Raw genomic sequence first — 25,853 nt, forward strand, 5'->3', positions numbered from 1 at the left:
TAGATCAGTTTGCTCAGAGCTACATCAAGTTTGACCTTGAATGTCTCTGAGGATGGGACCTCAACCACTTCTCTGGGCAACTTGGTCCAGTATTTTACCATTCATTGCAAAGAACTTCCTAAATCTCCCCTGCTCCATTTCCAAACCATTGCCCCTCAGCCTATCACCACAGACCCTTCTAAACAGTCCCTCCCCAGCCTTCCTGTAGGTCCCCTTCAGATAGTGAAATGTTGCTCTAAGATCTCCGTGGAGCCTTGTCATCGCCAGGCTGAACAACCTCAACTCTCTCAGCCTGTCCTTGTAGTGTAGGTGCTCCAGCCCTCTGATCATCTTTGTGCCTCTCCTCAGGACCCACTCCAGCAGCTCCATGTCCTTCCTGTGTTGAGCACCCCAGAGGTGGACACAGCACTGCAGGTGAGGTCTCACCAGAGCAGAGTGGCAGAATCACCTCTCTATCTGCTGGGCAAGATGCTTTTGAGGCAGCCCAGGATGCCGTTGGCCTTCTGGGCTGCAAGTGCCCATTGCTGGCTCATGTCCAACTTCTCATCCACCAGCACCCCCAAGTCTTTTTCTGCAGGGCTGCTCTCCATCTCATCATCCCTCAGCCTGGATTAATATTGAGAATTGCCCCAACCCAGGTGCAGCACCCAAGAGCTAGGAGGAATTAAAACTCGTCTAAACATATTTTGTGTTGTATTTATGTACCTGGGGTGAAGACCTCAATATCCTTCTGCATCATCTTCAGTCTGAAAAGAACATCCACTGTCCAGATCTGTGCCAATATGCTGTGCTGCTTTTTTGTCTCAACAGCCTCAAACCATCAGCTGATTATTTTTTTCAGGCTGCTCTATCTGTGCCTTTCGAGGACAGAAAACATTCCTGAGCCTTCACAGAGACCTTCCTTTGACTGAAGGGATAAAGGTAGTGAAGTGCTGAGGGGTCTGGAGTGTTTCAAGCCATCACCATAACAGGCTGGCTACGCAAGAGCTTCATTATATAACTTCTGAAAGATGTGGGGAAAAAAAAGCTGTTTTTCTAGCAAATGGATTTGGAGTCTGAGCAATTTATCACAAAACAGTCAAAGTTTTCCTCCTGGAGCTGATATTGGGACTGCCAGGGTGGGTCAGTGGACCAGGACTCATCACAAGGCCTTGTGGTGATAGGACGAGGGGCAATGGTTTGAAACTAGAGCAGGGGAGATTTAGATTGGGCATGAGGAGGAAGCTCTTTACTATGAAGGTGGTGAGACACTGGAATAGGTTGCCCAGGGAAGCTGTGGATGCCTCATCTCTGGAAGTGTTTAAGCCCAAGCTGGATGAGGCTTTGAGCAACCTGATCTGCTGGGAGATGTCCCTGCCAGGGGATTTGGAATTAGTTAAGCTTTAAGGTGCTGTCCACACCTAACCATTCTATGATTCTGTGATTAATAGGACTTGCAAAGCCATTTTTCCTCTAATTAATAGCATATTAAATATGTAGATGTGGCATCTAATTGTGCAAACACCCCAAACTGGCTGAATGACCAGGGCCAAAGATTGGTGGGGAATGGAGATAGCCCCAGTTGGCTGCTGGTCACAAGTGGTTTCTCCAGGGCTGAGTGCTGGGGCCAGATCTCTTTAATGTCTTTACCAATGATCTGGATGAGGGGATTGAGGCACCTGTGGTCAGTTTGCAGATGGCACTAAGTTGGGTGGAAGTATTGACCTGCTGGAAGGTAGGGAGGCTCTGCAGAGGGACCTGGCCAGCTTGGATCAATGGGCTAAGGCCAATGGGGCGAAATTCAATAAGGCCAAGTGCTGGGTCCTCAGCTTGGGTCACAACAACCCCAGGAATGGTCCAGGCTTGGGGCAGGGTTGCTGAAACTGCCCAGTAGAAAAAGATCTGGGGGTCTTTTCCCCCAAAGAACAAGTGACAGGACAAGAGGAAATGACCTCAAGTTGTACCAGGGGAGGTTTAGGTTGGACATGAGAAATTATTTCTTTCACAAAAGGGTTGTCAAGGCCTGGCCCAGGCTGCCCAGGGCAGTGGTGGAGTCCCTGTCCCTGGAGGGATTGAAAAGCTGTGGAGATGTGGTGCTGGGTGCCATGGTTTAGTGCTGGACTAGGCAGTGCTGGGTTAATGGTTAGACTCCATGTTCTTAAGGGTCTATTCCGAACAAAACAATTCAATGATGCTATGATTCTGTGGACAAAGATCAAAATGAAAAATGTGATGATTGTTTGAAGTATGTAGGAGGAGGAGGCAGGGCACTCAATGGTCCTTAAACCTAGAAGTGAGGTAGAAGTGAGTTCTGATCATGGCCTTCAGAGTTATATTCATTTGTGTCATGTTGATGCTGCAATTGCTAGTCTTGCACTTGGGTCTTTAGTGGAGGGTAATTATTCAACTGTCTGAGAAGCTGTAGGAGAAAAAAAACAGGAGAATAAGTTATTATCCTTCTCACCCAACCACCATTTCATTACTGCCATGTGCCCTACAATTATCCACATCAAGTTCAGGATGGGAGCAGGGAAAGAAGGTGCAGAACCTGAGTGAGGTTGGATAGAAAAGAAGCAGAAGCACATAACAATGTCTGTTACCAGTGAATTAGCTTTATCTGTTTCACCAAGAAGCCTGAGAATTGTCTTGAAGGCCACTGTGGGGATCCAGTCAATGCTCAGCAAGAGCTAAAGGTTGTGGGCAATAGGATGGGGCCAGACTCTTGTCATTGGTGCCCAGTGACAGGATCAGGGGAAACAGGCACAAACTGGAACCCAGGAGGTTCCATCTGAACAGGAGGAGAAACTTCGTTGGTGTGAGGGTGCTGGAGCCCTGGAGCAGGCTGCCCAGAGAGGTTGTGGAGTCTCCTTCTCTGGGGAGATTCCAAACCCAGCTGGACATTATGCTCCTGTGCAAGTTGCTGTGGGTACCCCTGCTTCAGCAGAGGATTTGGACTGGATGATCTCCAGAAGTTCCTTCCAACCCCTGCCATGCTGGGATTCTGTGGCAGACTTTGCATTTGAGAGGGACATGGAGTGTGGAGGGCATGACTGATTTAAACCTGGTGATACTGTAATGTACCTGAGAACTGGGGAAAAGCTAACAGGGCAAGATCAGGTAGGACAAGTGGAGGATTTGAGGAAGACATTCAAAAGGAATTTCTTTGTGCTACATGAAGTCATGAGAGTTTTCAGCCTGTTGGGTGCAGACTGGACAAGAAGCCAGTGGTGGAAGGTTTATGGTGGTGACAAAGGTTTGTTGCTCCCCAAGCCCACAATGTTGTCTTGGTTGTTTGGAATGGCCCAGAGGCTTGGGTTAAGCTCATTCTGTGAGCTGGATTTCTCTTATTTGACTGCAAATTGAATTTCAGCCTGCCCCACGGGGGGAAATTGCTTAATTTAGCTCTCTCATGCAGTGATTTTCATTTATGAAAACCGTATGAGATGTGTCAGTGGTTTTGGGATGCTGGGCTTTGCCAGCTTGACTCTGTCAGTGCCAGGAAAGTTGAGAAGAAGCCTGTGATGGTGCTGGACTTTACACAAAAAAGCCTCAGAGAGCACAGTGCTCAAAAAGTCCCATCTGAGATACCTTCTGAGCCGTTTTCAACTGTGTACAAAACAAACATCCATATGTATTGGTGGGCTTTGTTCATGTAGTAGAGGCATCAGTCTCTGGTCTGCACTGATTTGAAAGCAGAATTATACATCTCTGGGTGTAGCCCTGGCTCCTTGCAGAACAAGTTGGGAAAAGGGGAGATGCAGCAAGCAAAGGAGACGTGCTTTTAGTGTTTTGTACTGAGTGTCCACACTCTATCTTTCCAGGTTCACCTCTTCATTGAAGTTTTAAGTTCATGGAATCACAGGCTGGTTTGGGTTGGAAGGCACCTTTAAAGCTCATCCAGTCCAACCCCCTGCACTCAGCAGGGACATTGCAGCTAGATCAGGTTGCTCAGAGCCCCAGACAACCTGACCTGCAATGGTTCCAGGGATGGGACATCTCCCAGCTCTCTGGGCAGCATGGGCCAGGCTCTCACCACCCTCAGTGCCAAACATTTCTCCCTTCTCTCCAGTCTGAATTTCCCTCTTCTAGTTTGCAGCCGTCCCCCCTTGTCCTGTCACAACAGGCCCTGCTCAGAAGTCTGTCCCCAGCTTTCTGCTTGGCCCCTTTAAGTTCTGAAAGGCCACCAGAAGGTCTCCCTGGAGCCTTCTCTTCTCCAGGCTGAACAACCCCAACTCTCAGCCTGGCCTCATGACAGACAGGTTCCAGTGCTCTGATCAACTTTGTGGTCTCCTCTAGACCCATTCCATCAGGTTCATGTCCTGTCAGCTCCCCTCCCTTGACTGATGGGCCACCACCAGATCGTAACTAAGCTCTTCTCAAATAGGCTGATGTTGAAGACACAAGCCACAAACCAGAAAAAAAAGAACAAACCACAATCAAGCCTGCCTCCTTTCTAGCTCCTCTGCTAATAGCCCAACTCTCTCAGCCTGGCTTCACAGCAGAGGGCTTCCAGCCCTCCGATCATTGCTGTGGCCTCCTCTGGCCCCACTGTAGCAGGTCCATGTCTGTGCTGTGCTGAGGACTTCAGAGCTGGCCCCAGCACTGCAGGTGGGATCTCAGCAGAACAGAGGGGCAGAATCCCCTCCCTCCCACTGCTGCCCACTACAGTTTCATAAAATAGAGTGTCAGTTGACTAAAATGTGGTTTAATGTTTCTTCCAGCAGTTGCAGAGCAGAAGCTGATAGATCTTCCAGGCTGGCTTTTTCCTTATCTTTGTCCATGTCATTGCCAGCTGTTGAGTTGTGACTTTGCTGTAATGACATTTCCCATCTTCCCTTTCCTGTGTATATTGAAATTGGCCTAAGATCTTAATTAACAAACCAGTTACTTGTTGCTCTTTCCAGTTCCAACTTAACTGCAGGGTGCGGTGGTCTGGCAGGGTTCAGGTCTTGGTGCAGGGTCGAGACTCCTCACTGCTCTGGGCTACTGGGCTCCTAGCTGGGTTCTCTTGCTGCTGTGGATACCTTGCTCTACCTGTGGGCAGGAGTTGTTATGCATCACTTATGACTCTGATGACATCTGAAGGCCATTTATCCATCCCCTGGAGCGAGCACATTTCATAGAATCACAGAATCATGGAATGGCTTGAGTTGGAAGGGGCCTTAAGGCTGATTTATCCAGGTTTGCTTCTGCACTGGACTTTAGCCAATGACAAAATCCCTTCCTTTTGGTTGTCAAGGTGAAATGTCTGGAGACTTCACCAGCAGGAGAAAAAAACCCAACAACCCAGTCAAGGGAAAATTTGCTGCTACATGCTGCTCATTTCTTGCGGCTGAACTTTTGATTTCCCAAACAGAATGAAGCTCTGCAGCCCCCCCAGCCTCATTAGCTTAACCCCCTTGCTTGCCCCCGCCTTCGGGTGGGCGGAGGTGCTGCTTGGGCAGGGGATGCGTGGGCAGAGTCCCCTTCCAGCATTCCCAAACCATCCCACTGTCACTGCTGGAAGCTGTTTAAATTACTCGTTATTTCTCCAGCCCTCCCCCCTTCTTGTCCCCAGATCCCCTCACCAGCTCCGTGTCCCCTCGCCGACTCCGGCAGTGGCGGGGGGCTGGCAGCCCTGCCCCGGGCGGGCTGCACCGCTGCCGAAAGCCCTTATTTTGCGAGCTGCTCCTCACAGGGCTCCGTGGTGGCTGTCTTCCCACCACCCACCCCGCCTGACGTCTGGATGCACCAGGGAGCTGCGCTGGGTTTGATGTTGAGCGGCGGGATTTAGATGTAAATCTTGTAAAATTCCATTTTCTGCAGAGCCGCGCAAATCTGCCCGCGCTCAAAGGCTGCGGCTGGAGTCGCAGCTGCCGACGTACCTGCTGGGAAGGATTCTCCTGCAGACAGAGCATCTCTGCCAGCCAGAGAGTTGGAGATGTGCTAGGGATCCCATCCAGAAGCACAGACCCGGCCCCGAGTGGCAGGAAAAGCGCGGAGCACCACCCGTGGTGCTGCAGGACGACCCCTGGCAGGGAGCCGGCAGCCCTCCCCAAGCTTTGCTGCTCCTCCTAGTTCGGTGGGATGGCTAAGCCAGGCCTTTCGTTGTAGGGGAACGTGCTCCCTTCTGCCTGTCACCCGGGACGGGGACCTGGGTCCCCTCATAGCTGCCTTCACCTGTGTCACTCCGGGAACGTCATCCCGCGTGGTGCGGAGCCGGTTCCGCAGGAGGGACCCTGGGAGCGGAGTTTCTGCAGCGTCAGAAAACTTTGATTCATCTGCGAAGGTGGTGAATGAAGGAGGGATGTGACCTGGAAAGGATAAACAGGAAGATGGGGATGTTTCTTCAGCTTGGAAAAAAGGCTGGGTTTTTCCCCCCCCTCCCGTCTCAGGATCACTGGAAGGGATTATACAAATGAGAGCAGGAAACTGCAGTCAGGGCTTTGCCAGAAATAGATTTATGGGTTTGGTTTGCTTTTTTTTTTTTCTCCTTCCTTCTTCTTCTGCTATAAATGAAGAAATATGCGAGTCCGTAGAGGCTGTTCCACATGCACCCTTCACACTTTGATTGCCAAGTCATTTGCATCTGTCTTCTCTGAAGTGACATCCACCCTGCCATGGGAGTTGACATGTAATCACAAAGAATCAAAAAACTCCTGGAAGCCAGCGAGCTGCCGCTGAGACAACTTCCCAAAGACAGAAGTTTGGAGCGAGCAGAAAATGCTCTGAGTGTGGTGGGGCTTGGTTTGGGGTTTGGGGGTTTTTGGGGTTTTTTTTGTGAGCAGAAGAGAAGAATCATCTGGGAAAGATGTTAAATGTGAATTTTTTACCCAACCGCCGTCACTCGTGGATTTGGTAAGTGCCACCTGGCTTTTGTCCTGCTCAGAGGAGTTCTGGTGGGCAGAAGAGCTTGAACGTGGGGGACTTCACCTCTGCAGAAAGCAGCTGCTGAAGGGAGACACTGAGGACACGCACGTTCCTCGAGCTGCCCAGAGAGGTTCTGGAGTCTCCTTCTCTGGAGCTCTTCAAAACCCACCTGGACCCATTCCTGTGTGACCTGCCCTATGTGGTCCTGCTTTGCAGGGGGGTTGGACTCAAGGATCTCTGGAGGTCCCTTCTGACCCCTGGCATTCTGTGATTCTGTGAGCTGTAAATTCTCAGTGCCTGCTGAATATTTTCTTTTCCTCCCTTTCTTGATCAGATTATGATTGCACAAATGCACCCTCATGACACCTAGGAACTGGGTATGTGTGAAAAAAGGGGGCAAAGGATGGAAAAATTCATGTTGTGCTTAATTATTTCTGTTACGAGGTGTGTGTGAACATTGATTTTCATTTAAAAGTAATGAGTCACTGAAGCAGCTTCTCACTCGGGTGGTCTCGTGGTGTTACCTCCACACCTTCTCAAGTCTGTTGTCAGCTACTAGTGCATTTTAATAAGGAGATGGAGCTGTCTCTGCTCTGATCCTGTTGTGTCAGGGCAGAGGGAGATGTGAGGGAACTTCAGAGGCACGTCCCACAATGGCTACCATGGATTTGTGTCTGATAGACTGTGCTTAAGTGGGTTCCCTTTCTAGAGGTAAAGGCTTGCTGTTGGAGTTGAGGTATGAAGTTGTAGATGTGGTGCTGAGGGACATGGTTAAGCAACAGGCTTGGCAGAGTTAGATAATGGTTGGAGCTGATGATCTGAGAGGTCTTCTCTAACCAAAACTGGCTTATGATTACATGATTCTAGTGTTGGACTAGATGACCTTGAAAGGTCCCTTCCAACCCCGGATGGTGATTGTATGATTCTAGAGTTGGAGTAGATGACCTTTGAAAGGGCACTTCCAACCCAGCCCATTCTGTGAGTCCATGGTCTTACAGGTGCAGATATTCAGTGTGGCCTATATAGCGTCCTGTAAGAACACAGAATAGAGAATTGTATCGTTTTAGACACTCAAATGCTTCGCTCTGTTGTCTGACCTATGCACATGTAAATCCTGCTCTTTCATGGAACTTGGAGAATCTCAGAATGTGAGGGGTTGGAAGGGATTTCTGGAGATCATCCAGTCCAATCCTCCTGCCAAGGTCACACAGGAACACGTGCAGGTGGGTTTGGAATATCTCCAGCGATGGAGACTCCACCACCTCTCTGAGCAGCCTGCTCCAGTGCTCCACCATCCTTAAAGAAGTTTCTCCTCCTGTTTAGATGGAACTTCTTATAGTCCGGTTTGTGCATTACCCCTTGTCCTGTCACTGGGCACCACTGACAAAAACCTGGTCCCATCCTCCTGACAGTCATCCTTGGAATATTGATCAGCATTGATGAGATCCCTCCTCAGGCTGCTCTTTTCCAGAATAAAAGCCCCGGTTCTCTCAGTCTTTCCTCATAAGAGAGATGTTCTGGTCCCCTCAGCATCTTTGTATCCCTTTGCTGTACCCTCTCCAGCAAGTCCCTGTCCTTGAACTGGGGAGCCCAGAACTGGCCATACATTCTTGAAATACAGTTAATTCTCCATAGACTAGATGATTCTACACAGGGGGGCTTTGCACAGAATAGCCTACCTAGAATAATTCCTATATAGTATTCCAACATAGGATTTGGTCTGTGTCATCTTATTATTGCTTATAATCTTGTCACCATGTCTTCCTCTCTGCACTGGGTTCTGAGGTGAACCGACAGCTTAGTATTTCACAGGTTGCTTTGGGTTGGAAGAGACTCTCAAAGGTCATCTTGTCCAACTCTCCTGCAGTCATCAGGGACACCTCCAGTTAGACCAGGCTGCCCAGGGCCACATCAAGTCTGATCTTGAATGTCTCCAGGGATGGGGGCTCAACCACATCTCTGAGCAACCTGTTCCAGTAGTTCACCACTCTCATTGTGCAGAACTTCCTCCTGATGTCCAACTTAAATCTGCCCCGCTCCAGTTTCAAACCATTGCCCCTTGTCCTGTCACCACAAGCCCTTCTAAACAGTCCCTCCTCAGCCTTCCTGTAGGTCGCCCTGGAGCCTTCTCTTCTCCATTCTGAACAGCTCCAGCTTTCTCAGCCTGTCCCTGTAGGAGAGGTGCTCTAGGTCTCTTCAGGGCCTTCCTCTGGACCCACTCCAGCAGGTCCTTGACCATCTTGTGTGGTTTGTCTATGTTTAGTGCAAGTGTTGGGGCTCTGAGTCTTTAAATGGTGCTGTAAAAATCCACACTTAGGGTTGCTCATTGGGAGGAGCCCTGTGTGGTGTTTCAGGAACAGGAGAGGGGCAAGTAAATATTTAGAGAAGAGGGGAAATGCTCTGTGATGTGATTGGAGAACTTGTGGTTACAGCAGGTGTTAAGAAAGGAAGAAACAAGGACCCTAGAGACAAGGAGGCAACAAGAAGGGGAAGGAAGGAAGGAGGGTCCCACTGGTTGCTTGAATGCTCTTTGCAAGGTGCTGTGTGGCCTCCCTTCCCAAGGACTCATTCACATCAGGGTGAGCTTTTCTTAGTTAGAAACCCAACAGTATCTGTCTTTGCATAGGCAGTGGGGCTGTGTCTTCTGTACTCACTGAGGTGTTCATGGAATCACAGAATGGTTTTGGTTGGAAGAGGCCTTTAAGATCATCAAGTCCAACCATTAACCCAGCACTGCCAGGTCACCGCTAAAGCATGTCCTTCAGTACCACATATACCTGGCTTTTCAATCCCTCCAAGCCTGGGGACGCCACCACTTCCTTTAATCCATGATGACTTCATTGACAGCTGAGGTGAGAAAGGTTGCTCTTTGTCTGCTGCACTGGGATGGATGGTGAGGTCATTCTCCCTGGCAGCTGCCCAGACACCCAGAAAGACACCAGACACAGTGGTGGAACAGACTGCCCAGCGCAGTGGGGGAGTCCCCATCCCTGGAGGGGTTTCAACGCCATGGAGATGTGGTGCTGAGTGCCATGGTTTAGGGATGACCTGGCAATGGTGGGTTAATGGTTGGACTCAACAATCTTCAAAGTTTTTTGCAAACTAAATGAATCCAGGATTCTATAAGTATGTTACCAGCATTCCTCATCCTGGTAGCAAAACACTTCAGCTTTCACATGCCCATTTGTCTGCAGTGGCAGAGGAGATCTCAGGTGTGTCATCTAGACAGAGGTTTTGAAGATCCTAGCAGGATCTCCACAAGCAGTGTCTACACTAGCATCAAAATCTGTGTAACAGTGCCCTTGCAAAGTTGTTTTTGCACTCTGAAGGCATCCAACCACAGGGGATGTGATCCAACACCAGCAGATTGGGCTGGGTGAGCTTGGGATGGAAGATGTTCCTTTGCTGCCAGCACCCAGCAATGTGCCAGATCTGAAGGACAGAGATAAGTGAGGAATTGTGTGGCTGACGCAGCAGCAGGTGTTGCTGTGGGTTAGCAGAGCCCATGTTAGACCAGTCTTGGCATCATTGCCACGGCTTCACCTTGACCTTTGGGCTGGAGGACTTGTTGGTTGGGTTGAACATGTTCCTCTTGAAGAGGAACATTAGTAAGCTGAGACAGAGGAGTATTCATAGATTCTTCGGATGATTTAGGTAGGAAGGGAACTTGTAGATCATCCAGTTCCATCTGCCCTGCCATGCACAGGACACCTTCCACTAGACCAGGTTGTTCAAGGTCTCATCTAGCCTGGCAGTGAACACCTCCAGGGATATCTGTGACCTAGGATCAGGAGAAAGAGGGTGGCAAATGTTAACTGATTTGTTGAGATGACAAATGCCATCAAGTGGGGCCACCATGTCATTAGCTATGGACAGTGCCCTGTGCAAAGCACAGGGTGTCACAAGATAGAATGCTTCATGAGGAGAAAGGACAAAAACATTTCTGTAGTTGGAACTGAAATAAATGCTCAGCAGAACCATGATCCTAAGAGGTGTCAGAAGTGGGCCTTAGAGGTAAGTGGGGCCACCAGAGTCCATCTGTTGATCTTTGCTGATCAATCAGCAGAGTTTCAGGGGGTTTAGAAGCTCTCAGCTGGAAGGGAGCCCTGTCAGGATATAGATTTAAAGCAGGCATAGAGGTTAGACTGCAAGAATTCATGCAACCTCTGGAAATAAAACATGTTCTTCACTCAGTGCTGGACTAGTTGCAGCTTCAGACTGAGACTTGCTCATCATGACCTTTGTAGATACATGGTTGCATCAGGGATGAGATTCATTAATCACCATTAATTGTTTTCACCATTTCTACAGGCATTTTGTTCCTCCTGAATGCACTTTTGGTCCTCTTCTGAGCTTCCTTGAGCAATCTGGTCTGGTGGAAGTTGGCCCTGCCCATGGTAGTGGAATTGGAACCAGATGATCTTTAAGGTCCTTTGCAACCCAAACCATTCTATGATTCTCTTTCCTGGGTCCCATCATGCATAAGGAAACTCTTCTGAGCCTTTTCCTTTAGAGCATTGGAGATGTTGGTGGAGGTGTGGCCGTTCATGGATCTTAACTATTCAAAATGTATTCATTAAATCACACAAATAACCAAGTGGCCATTCCCTGCCAGGTGGATATGCAGGTGGACAAAAACCCAACTCCAGATTGCAAAGGGGTCATTAAAACCAGACACTAACACTGCCTTTTTTGGTGGAGTCTCCTTTTCTGGAGAGCTTCCAAACCCACCTGAACATTGTGATCCTGTGCAGCCTGCTGTGGGTGACCCTGCTTTAGCAGCCTGGTTGACAAGATGATCTCCAGAGGTCCCTTCCATGCTGGGATTCTGGGATCTGTGGTTTCAGAGAAGATGTATAAACAGTGCAGCCTGGAGCCAGCCTGGTTGGCCTTGAGGTTTGGAGCACCATGTTCTCCATCAAGATCAAGAAAGAAGCAGATGATTTCCAACCATATGTGGATGTTATGGGGCACTGGGGAGAGAGGGCAGGGGTTTATGCTGTGTTGAGGGATACTCTGGCTGGCTTGGGGCTTTGGAAGCTGTTTTGGGGAGATAGAAAACAGTTATCAGGGAGTGTACCAGCATGTCAGTTCTTAGAAATGTATGGTGGAGAAATGGAGAACTTCTTGGTCAGCACTTGTTCATAACCACTACATGCAAAGCAGCCATTCTGGCATCAATTCTTTTAGAGAATCACAGGATCATAGAATTGTTTTGGTTGGAAAAGACCTCTAAGGTCATCTGGTCCAACCATCAACCCAACACCACCATGGCCACTAACCATGTCCCCAAGTGCCATGCCCATGCATTTCTTGAACACTTGATTCAAGGTTAGGTGTTTGGGGTTGGATATGAGGCTGGAAGTGACTTTCATGGCGTGTCAGTAGAGTCTGGCTTTTAAATGGAGTTTTGAAGCACTCAAGTTTTGGTCTGGGAGTTAATAATCTTCAGCAGCATGGTAAAAATCCTCTCTACCTTCAAGTTATCATCTTTTCTTGGGGCTTAGCTCTAACTTGAGATGTACTTAAAGCATCTTGGTTGTATTCTTGCATTAATTCCTTCTATAAATAGGAAGTGTCTTTGACAAAGACATGATTTCTCTGCTGAGGGTATGTTTGAGAGGCACAACTCAGACATCTGTAGGCATAATTCAGAAAGGGAAGGGCAAATATTTCCCTGTGCTCACAATGGCTGTAGGCAGCATCAAGGCAAGGCTGCGGAGATGTGTCTGCGGAGAAGACAGTGCCTGACTGGCACGGGGCTTTTAGCAATTCAGTCACAGGGACTGAATTGGGCAGGGTTCACTTCCAGTGGTTGAGAAACTGGTTGGAAGAGGGGGGTTCTGGTGGAGGAAAGACGCTTGGTATTTAGTAACCTTTCTTTTCTCTCCATGCTGTAATTGTTCAAGCTGTTGCTGGCTATATTTTTGTGCTGGACTTGTAGGGCAGAAGATAAGAGTCAGAGCATTGGGGGCTGCTCTTACCATATTTATCTGACCATTCAAGGAGGAAGCTCTTCACAATGAGAGTGGAGAAACGTTGGAACAGGTTGCCCAGGGATGTGGTGGAGGCTCTGTCCCTGAAGACATTCAGACCAGACATGTTTGGAGCCTCCACTGGCCTCTCTCCAGTAGTTTCCTGTCTCTTTCGAACTGGGGAGCTCAGAACTAGACCCAGTGCCCCAGATGTGGCCTCACCTGGGCAGCCTGATCTGGTTGGAAGTGTCTGCTGACTGCAGGGGGGTTGGTCAAGATGACCTTTGAGGGTTTCTTCCAACCTGGTGCAATCTGTGAATTGTATCAAGAGTATCTGAACCTGCAGTGAAATCATCTTTGTCATTTATTTCTTTTGGAGGGGAAACTCTTCTTAGTTTAGTTCATGTGTACCTTTATCTGTCATGCAATGAAGTTATTCTCTCAGTTTTTTCCTCCTCTTCCTTGTTGACTTCTCTAAGTTCTTCCTTGCTGCAGACACCCCGCACTATGTCACAGACTCACAGATTGCATTGGGTTGTGAGGGAGGCTCAAAGGTGATCTTGTCCAGCACTCCTGCAGTGAGCAGGGAAACCTCCAAATAGATCAGGCAGTCTGATCAGCAAGTCTGATCTTGAATCAGGTGATAGAACGAGAGGAAACAGCCTGAAATTGTGCCAGAAGAGGTTTAGATTGGATGTTAGGAACAATTTCTTTTCTGCAAGAATGGTCAGATGTTGGAACAGGCTGCCCAGGGAGGTGGTGGAGTCACCATCCTTGGAGGAGTTCAAGAAATGAGTGGACATGGCACTTGGGCACAGGATCTAATGGCCATGGTGGTGTTGGGTTGACGGTTGGCCTAGATGACCTTAGAGGTCTTTTCCAACCAAAACAGTTCTATCATTCTGTGATTCGATGATTCCAACACTGACAGTTGTTCCTCCCAGCACCTCCTCATTGTGTTCTCTGTGGTGACTTAGGAGATGCTGTCTGGCTTTACAGGCCAGAGCTGTGCAGAGCCATGCAAGGTGCCAGATTTAATTCCTTGATAATGACTCGGTGAACCAAAGGTGCTGTGAAATGAGCCCACGTGGCCTACAGCATCAGCAGGAACTCATCAGATCAAACAGCATCACCAGCTGATTTCCTATGGAGCTTGATTTCATGTTTAACAGTTAGATTGAGAGAATTAACACATTTTCATATGCTGTCCTTAAAAAGAAAGCTAAAAAAGAGAAACTGCTATTAAAGCCTTGAATTTTATCTTCTAGGATTTAGAATCTCAGAACCACAGAATGGTTTTGATTGGAAAAGATCTTTAAGATCAATGAGTCTAACCAATTTATAGTGAGCACTAAAGAAAAGAGCAACAGAGTCACAACAAGGAATGAGTGACACACAAGGTCAGGGTGACCTTAGAGCTATGTTTCAATATCTGATGGGGATCTACAGGAAGGCCGGGGAGGGGCTGTTTAGAAGGGGCTGTGGTGATAGGACCAGGGCAATAGTTTAAGACTGGAGCAGGGTAGATGTAGGTTGGACTTTAAGGAGGAAGCTTTTTACAGTGAGAGTGGTGAAACAAGTTGCCCACAGAAGAGGTGGATTCCTCTACACTGGTCAGTTTTCATACCCATCTTGCCAGAGTGCTGGGCCATCTCATTTCAACCACACTATCACCTGGAAAGGTTGGAGAAAATGATCCTTGGGGTCCCTTCCAACCTGGCAGTCTCTCATTCTGTAACTGAGGCCCCATCCCTGGAGACATTGAAGGTCAAACTTGGTGTGGCCCTGAGCCACCTGCTCCAGTTCATGTCCCTGCTGACTGGAGGGGGTTGGACAAGATGACCTTTTAGAGTGTCCCTTCCAACCCAATGCAATCTGTGGATCAGAAGAGGGGGGCACTAAATCCCGTGCAATCATTAGTCAATCCCTTTGTAAGCCAAGCAACACTATTTTTACTTCAGAATTTTACCTTTTCTTCCCTAAAAAAAAAAATCAAACTTCCAGATCTGAACAAAGAACTCTAGCTCTTTAACCTGCTTCCCCTCTGCAGTTTTTAACAACCATTTGCATTTTTAACTGTGCTGAACAATCTGAAAACAAGCTCACCACCCTCCAGGTATGGGGCAGCATCTGCAGCTGTGGGTGCTGAAGCAGCGCTTGCTGTGCTACAGCTCTGGGAGCTTGCTGGTGTGGGAGCTGTCACCTTGCCAGGAGCGGCAGAGCTGGGCAGGCTGGGTGAGGGGCTGCTGGCTCACAGAGCTCTCCTTCTGCTGGCCCATTGACGTCACTGGGAGCTTTCAAAGCAGCCCAGTGTGTCTGGTAAAGTTGCAGAGAAATGACATAATGAAAGGCTGGCTGCTGGCGCTGGCGGGCGCGGGCGGCTCGAGCTGCTGGGGGTTTCTCTCAGCAGCACAAATCCTGCTCCTTTCAAGAACATTTTGGGGTGGTTGTTAAAAAGCTTGAAGAAAGCAGCAGCTTCATTTCAAATCAATGCTGAATATGCCCAAGCAGAGGTTGTGTGATGAAAAAGCATCAGATGTCTGAGAAGGCTTTGCTGCTGTGTCCTGAGGCCAGCGTGGGACGCAGGCTGCGTGAAGATGGATGTGTGTGCTCTCAGACCAGCACAGCTCTGTTTTGTGGGGATGCAGCCCTGGGAGCTAAATTCACACCAGTAAAAAAAAAAAAAGAAAGTTATTTTTCCTGTGGGGAAACCTTTCCTAGTTTCTTCTCTCTCTTCCCCTCCCTCCCCCCCCACCCCCCACCCCCTTTATCCAGTTAGTATTTAAATGAAGAAATGCTAGGACAGTCAGCATTCACATAAATCAAACAAAGGCTGGAGGAGGGGCTGCAGGAGAAAGACTGGCTGCTGCTGCTGCTCACCTGCTGCACACAACCTAGTCTGCCCAAACTGCTTATTAGCAGTAATAGTTAATGATGGTAATTGTTATCCATGTGCCACCTCTCTCCTGTCCCCCTGTTCATCCAGAGAGGCTTTTTGCTCCCTCTTGTGTCATATCTCTGACCATAACCCAGCAATGTGCCCTCATGGCCAAGAAGGCAAATGGTCTTCTGGGGTGCATAAGGAGGAGTGTGGCCAGCAGGTCAAGGGAAGCTTTCCTTTTGCTCTAGTCTGCCCTTGTGAGGCCACATATGGGGCATTGGTTCCAGTTCTGAGCTCCCCAGTTCAAGAGAGACAGGAAACTACTGGAGAGAGGCCAGTGGAGGCTCCAAAGATGATGAGGGGCCTGGAGCATCTCTGTAAGGAGGAAAGGCTGAGAGACCTGGGACTGTTGAGCCAGCAGAAGAGCAGCCTGAGAGGGGATCTGATCAATGCTCAGCAAGAGCTCTAGAATCTGTGTGGGGCAAGAGGATGGGGCCAGAGTCTTGTCAGTGGTGCCCAGTGACAGGACAAGTGGCAACACAAACTGGAACCTGTCTGAAGAGGAGGAGAATCTTGTTTGGTGTGAGGGTGCTGGAGCCCTGGAGCAGGCTGCCCAGAGAGATTGTGGAGTCTCCTTGTCTGGAGAGATTCCAAACCCCCCTGGCTATTCTGGTCCTGGGTGAGCATGCTGGGGCTCTGTGTCTTAGTAATTCTGTGAGTGCTGCCATTATGCAGCATTTTCAGTGACGGTGCTGATGCCTGCAGAAGCCATCTCTAGCTCCTTGAGGTCTGTGATGCTCTGGTTGTGTCAGATAGATCAGCTGAAATGGAGCGTAGCTCATTAGAACATTGCCCTGCTGCGAAGTGCCAGCACTTCTGCTCAGATGGATCCTCTCTGGTCTTTTGAATGGCTTTTTTATTGCAGACCAGGCAGTTTAGAACATAATTTTACAACACTCCTAAAAAATAAGCATGCTGCTGTCATTGTTACATGCCATGGACTGGTATGTTCTTGTGCTCTGCATTATAAGGCTCAGAATCCTTCTTTTGTGCGTGGTTGCCCTCAGAGTGGCAGTGCTGGGTTAGCAGTTGGACTGGATGTTCGTGAAGGTCTTTTCCAAGCAAAACAGTGCTAAGAGTCTATTAAAATTGCAAGGCTAAGGTGGCTCACTGTGAACTGGGGTGTAACCAGTGCATGGTTGGAGACAGCTCTCCTCTTGTGGCAGGTGGCCACTGACATAAATCCACCGTAAGTGACAGAATTGGTGGAAAGCAGGGGTTGGGTAATGAGTACAGGTTTGGTTTTGCAGTGTTTTCTCAGTGTTTGGGCTAGATGATCTTTGAGGTCCCTTCCAACCTGTTCTGTGATTCTGTGTGGAAAGATGTTTGATCTCACCTTATTTCCTTTAACAAGTTCTTCTGAGGAACCTCCTCAAAATGAGAAATAAACCCATAGCAGTTACTTGCAAACCTGTGCTACCCAGTGCTGACCAGCATGGCCATGGAAATTACTTTGTTTAGTTCTCAGGGTTAAATTCAGGTTGAACTTTAAACATGGAGACAGCTGTCCAAGAGCTGCCCATCCTGCTCTGGGTATCATGTTGGCCAGGGTGTTCCTATACAAGAGTGCTTTACTGGAACAGGTTGCCCAGGGAGGTCATGCCCTTTTCCTGGAGGTGTTCAAGGCCAGGTTAGATGAGGCCTTGAGCAACCTGGGCTAGTAGAAGGTGTCCCTGACAGTGCCAGGGGGCTTGGAACTAGATGATCTTTAAGGACCCTTCCAACCCAACTTGTTCTATGATTCTGTGATTCTACACAAGATGTATCTGACTTCATTCTGAGCAGAAGTAATCTGAGAGGAGCTTCCATGTTCCCTGGAAGAGCAGGTTCATTCTTCCCATCAGCAAAGGGGGTAAGTTGTAGGGGATTGGCTCTTTGCTAATGTGGAGCAATTCTCTGGGTAGCAGAAGTGTAAATCAGAAGCTATAGGAGGATGTGTTTAAAAAACCAACTCTCTCAGCATCTGGAATTCTTTGTATGAAACAAAATCCAGGTGAGGAGGAACCCAAACTTTCACTCCTTCCTTCTTCAGGATCCAGATTTCAAACCTGTTTATCCTTGTGCGGTTCCCTATAGCAGCTAACTGCCCAGAGATTGCCTTGTGTGCCAGCAGGTTTGTAGCTAACAGAAATCTTTATCCCAGTTATTAACCTCTCCAAAAGAGGTTTATGAAGGAAATCCTGATAAAGCTTTTGAAACAAGAATCTGCAATCCTAAGCTTGCTAAGAAACAAGAGTGGGAAAAGCCCTAGGACTTCTCTAGAAATGCTGAGGCCTGTTTCTGCATGCTCTGATGATCTTAGAGGTATTTTCCAACCAAAACAATTCTGTGATTCTGCTGCTGTGTGGTGCCATGGCACAGGGAGCAGTGGCTCAGATGCCCAGAGCTCTGCAGCAATATTCACACAGTGAGAACCTGTAACAGCCTGGGCCAAGAATCACAGAACCAGAGGCTGGTTTGGATTGAAAGGGACCTTTAAAGCTCATCTAGTTCAATGCCTCTGTAGTCAGCAGGGACATTTGCAACTAGAGCAGGTTGCTCAGAGCCCCAAACAACCTGACCTTCAATGGTTTCAGGGATGGGGCATCTCCTACCTCTCTGGGCAGCCTGGTCCAGGCTCTCACCACCCTCAGTGTCAAACATTTCTTCCTTCTCTCCAACCTGAATCTCCGTCTTTTAGTTTCCAGCCATCACCCTTTGTCCTGTCGCAACAGACCCTGCTCAAAAGTCTGTCCCCAGCTTTCTGATCAGCCCCTTTAAGCACTGAAAGGCCACCAGAAGGTCTCCCTGGAGCCTTCTCCAGGCTAAATAACCCCAACTCTCTCAGCCTGACCTCACAGCAGAGGGCTTCCAGCCCTCCTATAATTTCTGTGACCTCCTCTGGACATCAGACAGATCTGTGTCTATCCTGTGCTGAAAGTCAAGACCTCACCATGTGCATATGCTATAACAGTCCTTGCTTATGTTCCCACCTATTTTTTATCCTAGTTTCCACCTGGTTTGCTTTAGGAGGGTGTCTGACTCCCGATCTAACTGGCCTGGTGCTGGAGGCAGGAGTTGCATGGCTCCCACGCTGTCACCTTTGGGGCTGCTTCACAGCTGAGCACTAAAAGGGCTCCAATTAGTGCCTGTGTTCTAAGATGTCACAGAATCCTAAAACAGTTTGGGTTGGAAGGGTCCCTGCAGATCATCTAGTTCCAACCCCCCCACCATGGGCAGGGTCACCTTTCACTAGACCAGGTTGCCATTGGTGAGTCAGCTGTGAGTGTTTGTCTCGGGGAGAGGCTGCTCCCTGACTAACACTGGTGGGGCACTCTTGCCAAGTTTGACATGAAACCTTTTAAAGCAACTGCTTGAAAGTGAAAGGAAAGGGAAGGAAAAATAAAATCCAGCCCAGCAACCTCCAGGCAGCCTCTGAGAGACCAGTTGTTATTGTGGCCAGCCCATGTTTTCCATGATTTTGTTCTTGAAAACAGGTCAGCCTTTGTCACAGGAACTTTCCAGGCAATTCTCATCCTGAGCAAGTGGAGCTTGGCGAGGCTGCGGCATCCTGCTGAGCACCAGGGCTTTGCCACAAGGTTTGAGCAGTTTTTGCCATGTGTCCCCTTCCAAGGTCTTTGCACCTACAGGGAGTCAGTGCTGACTCCGAGTTTAATAGTTCCTGTGAGCAGCAGCAGCAACATAATGAGCTGGGTAACTCTCTGGTGGTCAAGGTAATTCTGAAGCTTTAGAAGAGCTTTACAAGGACTGTCCCAATGCCTCTTTTATGATGGCAGACTCCTAGCTTTCCTTCTTCTTTCTATTTATGCCTTTGCCTTGAACAGCATGGATCTTGTATTTGCAATACAAGTGTCAAATCTGGACTTTGCTGTTCAGCTCACAGAACCATAGAACTATTGAGGTTGGAAGAGACCTTTGAGATCATCAAGCCCAACCGCTCATCTGCAGCTCACAATCCCACCACTACTGCTAAGCCACTGGCATTAAACCATGTCCCTAAACACCACATCCATGTGTCTTCTAAATACCTCCAGGGATCTGGACTCCACCACCTCCTTGGGCAGCCTGAGAACCCCTTCTGTGAAGAAATTATTCCTAATATCCAACCTGAACCTTCCCTGGTACAACCTGAGGCCATTTCCTCTTGTCCAGTCACTTGTTGCATGTGAGAAGAGACTAAACCCCACCCAGCTCCAACCTCTCTCCAGGGAATTGTGGGAGGTTATGAGGTCTCCCCTCAGCCTCCTCTTCTGAAGACTAAACAACTCCAGTTCCCTCAGCCATTCCTTACAAGATTTGTGTTCAAGGCCCTTCACCAGCTTAGTTGCTCTTCCTTGAATGTTCTTCTTGGAATGAGAAACCAAGAAGCTTCCCTTTACTTCTCAGTTTGCTGTCCAGAGAGCTGGACAGGTCTCTGCTATGCTGAGGACTCCAGAGCTGTCTCTAGCTCTGCAGATGGGGTCTCAGCAGAGCACAGTAGAGGGGCAGAATCCCCTCTCTGCCCCTGCTGCCCATGCTGCTGGGGATCAGACCAGGGTTGGGCTGGCTGTGGGCTGGCAGCGCTCAGTGCCAGCTCATGTCCAGCTTTTCACCCAGCAGTACCCCAAGTCCTTCTCCACAGGGCTGCTCTCCAGCCTTTCATTCCCTGGATTGATACCAGGCACTGCCTTGAGCTTTGTGTAGGACCTTGCACTTGGCCTTGTTGAACCTCATGAGATTCACACAATCACTTCTCAAGCTTAACCATGTTCCTCTAGTCATGAAATCATTTGATGATGTCATCATCAGAGTTCATTTCATACAGATTCAATCATCATAGAGTTTTGGGACAGGAGTACAGAAAAAGCAGAGGACTGGGAAAAGCCAATGCAGGATGTGCTTGTAGAAGAGCACAGTCAGCAGTTTGGATAGTAGGATTGACACTTGCCATGATTAGGAGCCCATCAAGAGACAGTTTGCCACATCTACAATTTTGGTATCCAAAATTCTTAAAGGAGGAGGATTTTAAAGAATAGTTGGATTGAAATGGGTAAAAGTAAGTAAGAAACCCTCTGCATACTGAACTACTGTTGTGCTTTGAGCCTTAACTGGAATTTAAGAGCTCAGATGGGGGCAGGACTGAGAACCCCTCCCCCACTCCTCCTTCCTCTTTCCTGATAGAAAGAAAAAGGGAAAGGGAAAAAATAGGGGGGGAAATATAAGGGAAGGGAGGAAAAAAAGGGGAAAGAAAGGGGGGTAAGGAAAAAGAGGAGGAGGCAAATCTACAAAGAAATAATTTGGAGTTGGTTTGGAAGTAGAGAGGTAAAATTTTTGTCCTTTAAACAAAATATATAGATGTATAGATGTATATGTATATATAAAACAATAACAGGAAAGGGTCCACAGGGGTAAGGAACAAGGATGGATAGGGAGATGTACAAAACCAACAGTCCTTTGAGGAAACGTGGATGCAGCAGGGAGAAGACCAGGCCTGACCATGTGCAGAACCAGGAAGCCAGCAGCAACTCTTGGTGCTCTTGTCCAGGTGAGGCAGGGGCAACAGAGAGAGAAAAAGGTTGCCATGCCCTCCCCTTTATAGTTTTGCTAGGCAGGAACTTTTGCTAGACTTGGTTTCCCCGGGTGGGGGGGAAGGAAGGAACCAAGTCCACCTGGATCAGGTTTCCTTAATCCCCAGGGAGAGCAGGGCTCTCACAACCCCTTTCCCCCCCCAAGGATGGGCTAACCCACCACAATTACTTAGCCAAATTATGGAACAGCACAGCCTGATCATTCCTCAGACTGTTTCAAAACAACTCCTGAGCAGCTGTTTGACATTTACAGCCTCAAACAGTTCTGGAATCGTAGAAATCACAGGCTCAGAAACAGGTTGTGTAGCCCCTGTGCAAGCATGTCTGTGTAGAGACAGAGCAGGAATAAGCACAAGGGGGGGCAAAACCCACCCACTGCAATTCTTTTACTTCTTTTAAAGCTCTGTTTTGTGGCCCAGAAACTTCTGTGGCCAGGTAATTTAAAAACAATTGTGTGCCAAAGGAAGTTGCCCAGATTGGGTCCTGAGTCTTTCATTCTTAGTGACCACCCAGCCTCTCACACCTAATGGAATGGTAGTTTAAATGTGATTGTTTTCCCTCCTGAAGGCAAGCAGTGAGCCAGCTGAATGTTTGCCCATGTAATAGTGACCTTCCAGTACCTGAAGGGGGCTAGGAGAAGGCTGCAGAGGGCCTTCCAATGGCCTGCAGTGATAAGACAAGGGGCAGTGATTTGAAATTAGAGAATTGGAGATTTAAGTTGGATGTTGGGAATAAGTTGTTTACCATGAGGGTGGTGGAAGACTGGAACAGGTTGCCCAGGGAGGTAGTTGAGGCCCCATCCATTCAAAGTGAGGCTTGACAAGGCCCTGAGCAACCCGATGTAGTGGAGAATGTCCCTGCTTTCTGCAGGAGGGTTGGACTAGATGAACTTTGAAGGTCCTTTCCAACCCAAAATGTTCTATGATTTTATGATCTGAAGCAGTGCATTTGTGGTGTCTCCTGTGGCTCAGCAGCTCTTTTGGTTTCAGTGGTTTGGCCCACTGTCAAAAGCACAAACATGAGCAAAACACAGCATATGCCATTGGTGGGTTTGTTTATAGAAGTAAGAGAATTAGGAGAGGAACTGAATTTGATAGACAGTATATATTTGGCTTTTAGGAGAGCATGAAATACAGCTTGGAGGATTTGAGTTGACTCTCATGTGGGGAGAGATGTGACATGGTCAGAAAAGTATCTGCTAGCTGGAGATGGCAGTGAGTGGACCAGGGAGCATCACAAAGCTCCTGCAAGGATAGGCTGCTTTAGGGAGCCTCTTATTACCTGGCCTGGAGGGGAGACCTCTTTGCTCTCTGCAGCTCCCTGAAAGGAGGTTGGAGTGAGGTGAGGTTGGTCTTTTCTTCCTAGTATCGGTTGATAGAATGAGAGGAAATGGCCTGGAATTGTGCCAGGGAAGGTTTAGGGTGGAGATTAGGAAAGAGTTCTTTGCTGCTAGAGTGGTCAGGCATTGAAACAGGCTGCCCAGGGAGGTGGTGGAGTCACCATCCCTGGAGGTGTTCAAGAAACCTGTGGACGTGGCACTTGGGCATACGATGTAGTGGCCATGGTGGTATTAGACTCAATGATCTCAGAGGGCTTTTTTAACCAAAACAATTCTATGATTCTAAGATTTTGCAGAGCTCCTACTCCACTGTGGGCTTTGTGCTGTCATTAATACTTACTAGTACAGACCAGAAGTAAATGTTGTGAATTAACCTGCATGTGAGATGTGCACCTATCTTCAGGAAAGGTGCCTCAGCTTCTGGGAGATGTCTCAACTTCTCACCCTCTTATCATCTATGTTGTGGTCTTGGCCCTTTGGGACATGGTTTAATGGCCATGGTGGTCTTAGGTTGATGGCTTAATGATCTTACAGGTCACTTCCAACTGAAATAGTTCCATGATTCTAATCAATATCTGCAGGGAAACCAGCAAAGTGCTTATGGTCTAGAGGCTGGAGGGGAAAAAAAGAGCAATAAATACTTGTTTCCCTGCATTTTTAGTGAAAGAGCAGGGAAGGGTGGAGAACAGCATGGTGGTTCTCTGGGTAGGCTGGCAGGGAAGGTGAAATGAGGATGAACTAAAAGATGCTGATAAAAAGAGGAGGAAGAAGCTGGTAGTCACCGAGCATCCTGGAAAAGACCGTTTGGCATAGCAGGCTTGGAATCTAGGGCAGAGCTGACGTCGTTCCAAGGAAGTCACAGCAGGTATTAGGAATTCAGGGCTTGAAGCAGAAAAAGAGGCAGATTCAGCACAGCACAGCAGTGGAGCAGGCTGTGGGTGACCTGCAGGAGATGGATGGACAAGGTGCTTGTGTTGCTGCCTGCTGATTCAATTGACTTTGTGATCTTTCAGGACTTCAAAGGGGTTGTAAGAAAGCTGGGGATAGGCTTTTGAGCAGGACCTGTTGTGACAGGACAAAGGGTGATGAAACTAAAAGAGGGAGATTGAGACTGGAGAGAAGGCAGAAGTGTGTTGATACCAAGGGTGGTGAGACCCTGGCCCAGGTTTCCCAGAGAGGTGGTAGATGCCTCATCCCTGGATCCATTGCAGGTCAGGTTGACTGGGGCTCTGAACAACCTGATCTAGTTGTAGCTGTCCCTGCTGAGTGCAGGAGGGTTGGACTAGATGATCTTTAAAGGTCTCTTCCAGTCTAAAGCCTTCTATGATTGTATGATTCTCTTACATGGCTTATGGAGGGATCTGCCTTACGATTCCCAAAGAATTTTGGTATTCACTGAAAATGAAAAATAAACCAAACCCCTTCTTAGGTGTGGCACATAGGCATGGACAACACCTGTATGATGTGACTAGCTATTCCTCAGAGCAAACTTTGGTGTTTCTACCAATTGTTTTGGAGGCTAATGGCATAGTCTAATAGCAGAATGCATCTAATCATAGAATTGTTTTGGTTGAAAAAGGCCTCTAAGATCAATTCCAACCATCAACCTGAGAGCACCATGGCCACTAAACCATGTTTCCATAATGTTTCATCCCACTTGGTTAAGTGTTTTAAATTAAGCTCTATCAAACTGACATACATGGTAAGGCACATAGGATGGTTTGGGTTGAAGAGACCTTTAAAGGTCATCTAGTCCAACCCCCAGATGTTGTCTTTCTTTTTGATAAAGTGCATGAGATACTTGTTCACAGAATTGCAGGATCCCATCATGGCAGGGGTTGGAAGGGACCACCGGAGATCATCCAGTCCGCCCACCTCGCTAAAGCAGGGGTACCCACAGCACCTTGCCCAGGATCACAGTGGCCAGCTGGGTTTGGAATCTCTCTAGAAAAGGAGACTTCACAACCTTTCTGGGCAGCCTGCTGCAGGGTTCCAGCATCCTCAACTCCAGATGTGGCCTCCCTAGGGCAGAGTAGAGCTCCCTTATGGTTCTTGGAAGTTCCTTGTAAGTTCCCTTATGTTTGCCCACAACTAGGTGTGTTTTCTCTCACCATGGCAGGTTTTAGCTACTGTGTGTGTGAGGACCTTCCAGTGCTGCCAGAACCAGAAGGGGATGAGCTGAGCTGAGCTGGTTCCCACAGGCAGTGGGTACACACAGCTGCTAATTCTGTCTGATGGAGATCAGATACCTCCAGCTTCGGTATCTGAAATGCACTGCAGTCAAAATGAAATATTTAACAGCTTTTGTTTTTATGGTCTGACCACATGAATCCTAAAACCCCCCAAATCTGTTCCATTTAATAGTAAGTCCCTCATGGCTAATTTTGTATGCAGTACACAGAGTAGCATGACTATTCTGGGATATGATCCCAGTAACAGTGGTGAGTCATCAGCCTCAGCAACAGTAATGATATGAGGATCTATTTATTACAGCTCTTCTGAGCTGTGAGTTCTTCTAAGCAGTGAGTTCATCTCCAAATTATGTAATTATTCCTCCTGGATGATTCCCCCCCCCCTTATTGGTTTGTAATTACAAAATATTCTCGGAACACTTCTGGGCTTCAAAATTAAGTCCTCAGGATGTCTTAATGCAAGAAGGATTTAGGAGATTAAATCTTACCTTGTTTGTGTTCATTTTGTGTATCAATATTGCAGCTTTCTGGATGTCGTTGCAGAAACTTCACCCCTTTTTTTTTTTTTTTTTTGCTGCTGCTGTTGTTGTAAAACTCTTTATTGCATCATTTGCTTGTTCACTGGGGTAGAATCATCTGCTCCTGGAAACCAGTAGGCGGGGAAATTCCACGTAGGAGCCCATAGAATCGCTTCGCTCCATGACTCGTTGTTTCTTGGGTGGGAGAAGAGCTGAAGATGTAAGTGGTGGAGGAGTTGTCCTCATTGCCTCTGAACTGCTGGCTCTCCCCCGAGAGGGATGAGAAGATCCAAAAGTTTTTAGGGAGCGTGAGCAGCCACCCAAGTCCTCCCCCAACTGGTTCTTGTTTTCATAAACAGCCTTTGTTGCCAGGTGCTGGTCCCTACATGTTTATCCACGAAAAAGCAGCACCCATGCTCTGCAGAAGTGAGAGGCAGGTTGCTGGCAAGAGCCTTTTCCTAAAAAAACCCTCAAGAAAGTAGGTGTTAAGCCC

At 48.1% G+C, this 25,853-nt stretch overlaps 1 protein-coding gene and 1 long non-coding RNA gene across 6 annotated transcripts in view; one reads left to right on the forward strand and one right to left on the reverse strand.

The window, feature by feature from the left end:
• The window catches only part of PDE4B (phosphodiesterase 4B), a 288,611-nt gene that overhangs the window by 142,514 nt on the left and 120,244 nt on the right, over nt 1-25,853 (forward strand). Inside the window, exon 1 of one of the 4 annotated variants that reach the window (XM_068140843.1) lies at nt 6,733-6,816. The exons of the other annotated variants lie outside the window; for them this stretch is intronic. Coding sequence (XP_067996944.1) covers nt 6,770-6,816 — 47 coding nt within the window. The 5' untranslated portion in view covers nt 6,733-6,769. Of the gene's footprint in view, nt 1-6,732; nt 6,817-25,853 lie in introns of those variants that run through there. 4 annotated transcript variants of the gene reach the window in all.
• LOC137442302 (uncharacterized) lies at nt 2,428-25,786 on the reverse strand. 2 transcript variants are annotated; one of them, XR_010987625.1, is made up of 3 exons: nt 25,331-25,786; nt 5,844-6,272; nt 2,428-5,013 (listed from the first exon to the last, which is right to left on the reverse strand). It is a non-coding gene; the product is annotated as an uncharacterized lncRNA (long non-coding RNA). The 2 variants fall into 2 exon arrangements; XR_010987626.1 differs by having other exon boundaries at nt 2,430-5,013; nt 6,139-6,272.

This window comes from Melanerpes formicivorus, unplaced genomic scaffold, assembly GCF_026170545.1.
Source record: "Melanerpes formicivorus ecotype bairdi unplaced genomic scaffold, bMelFor1.0.p_v2 SCAF_7, whole genome shotgun sequence".
Classification (NCBI taxonomy): domain Eukaryota; kingdom Metazoa; phylum Chordata; class Aves; order Piciformes; family Picidae; genus Melanerpes; species Melanerpes formicivorus.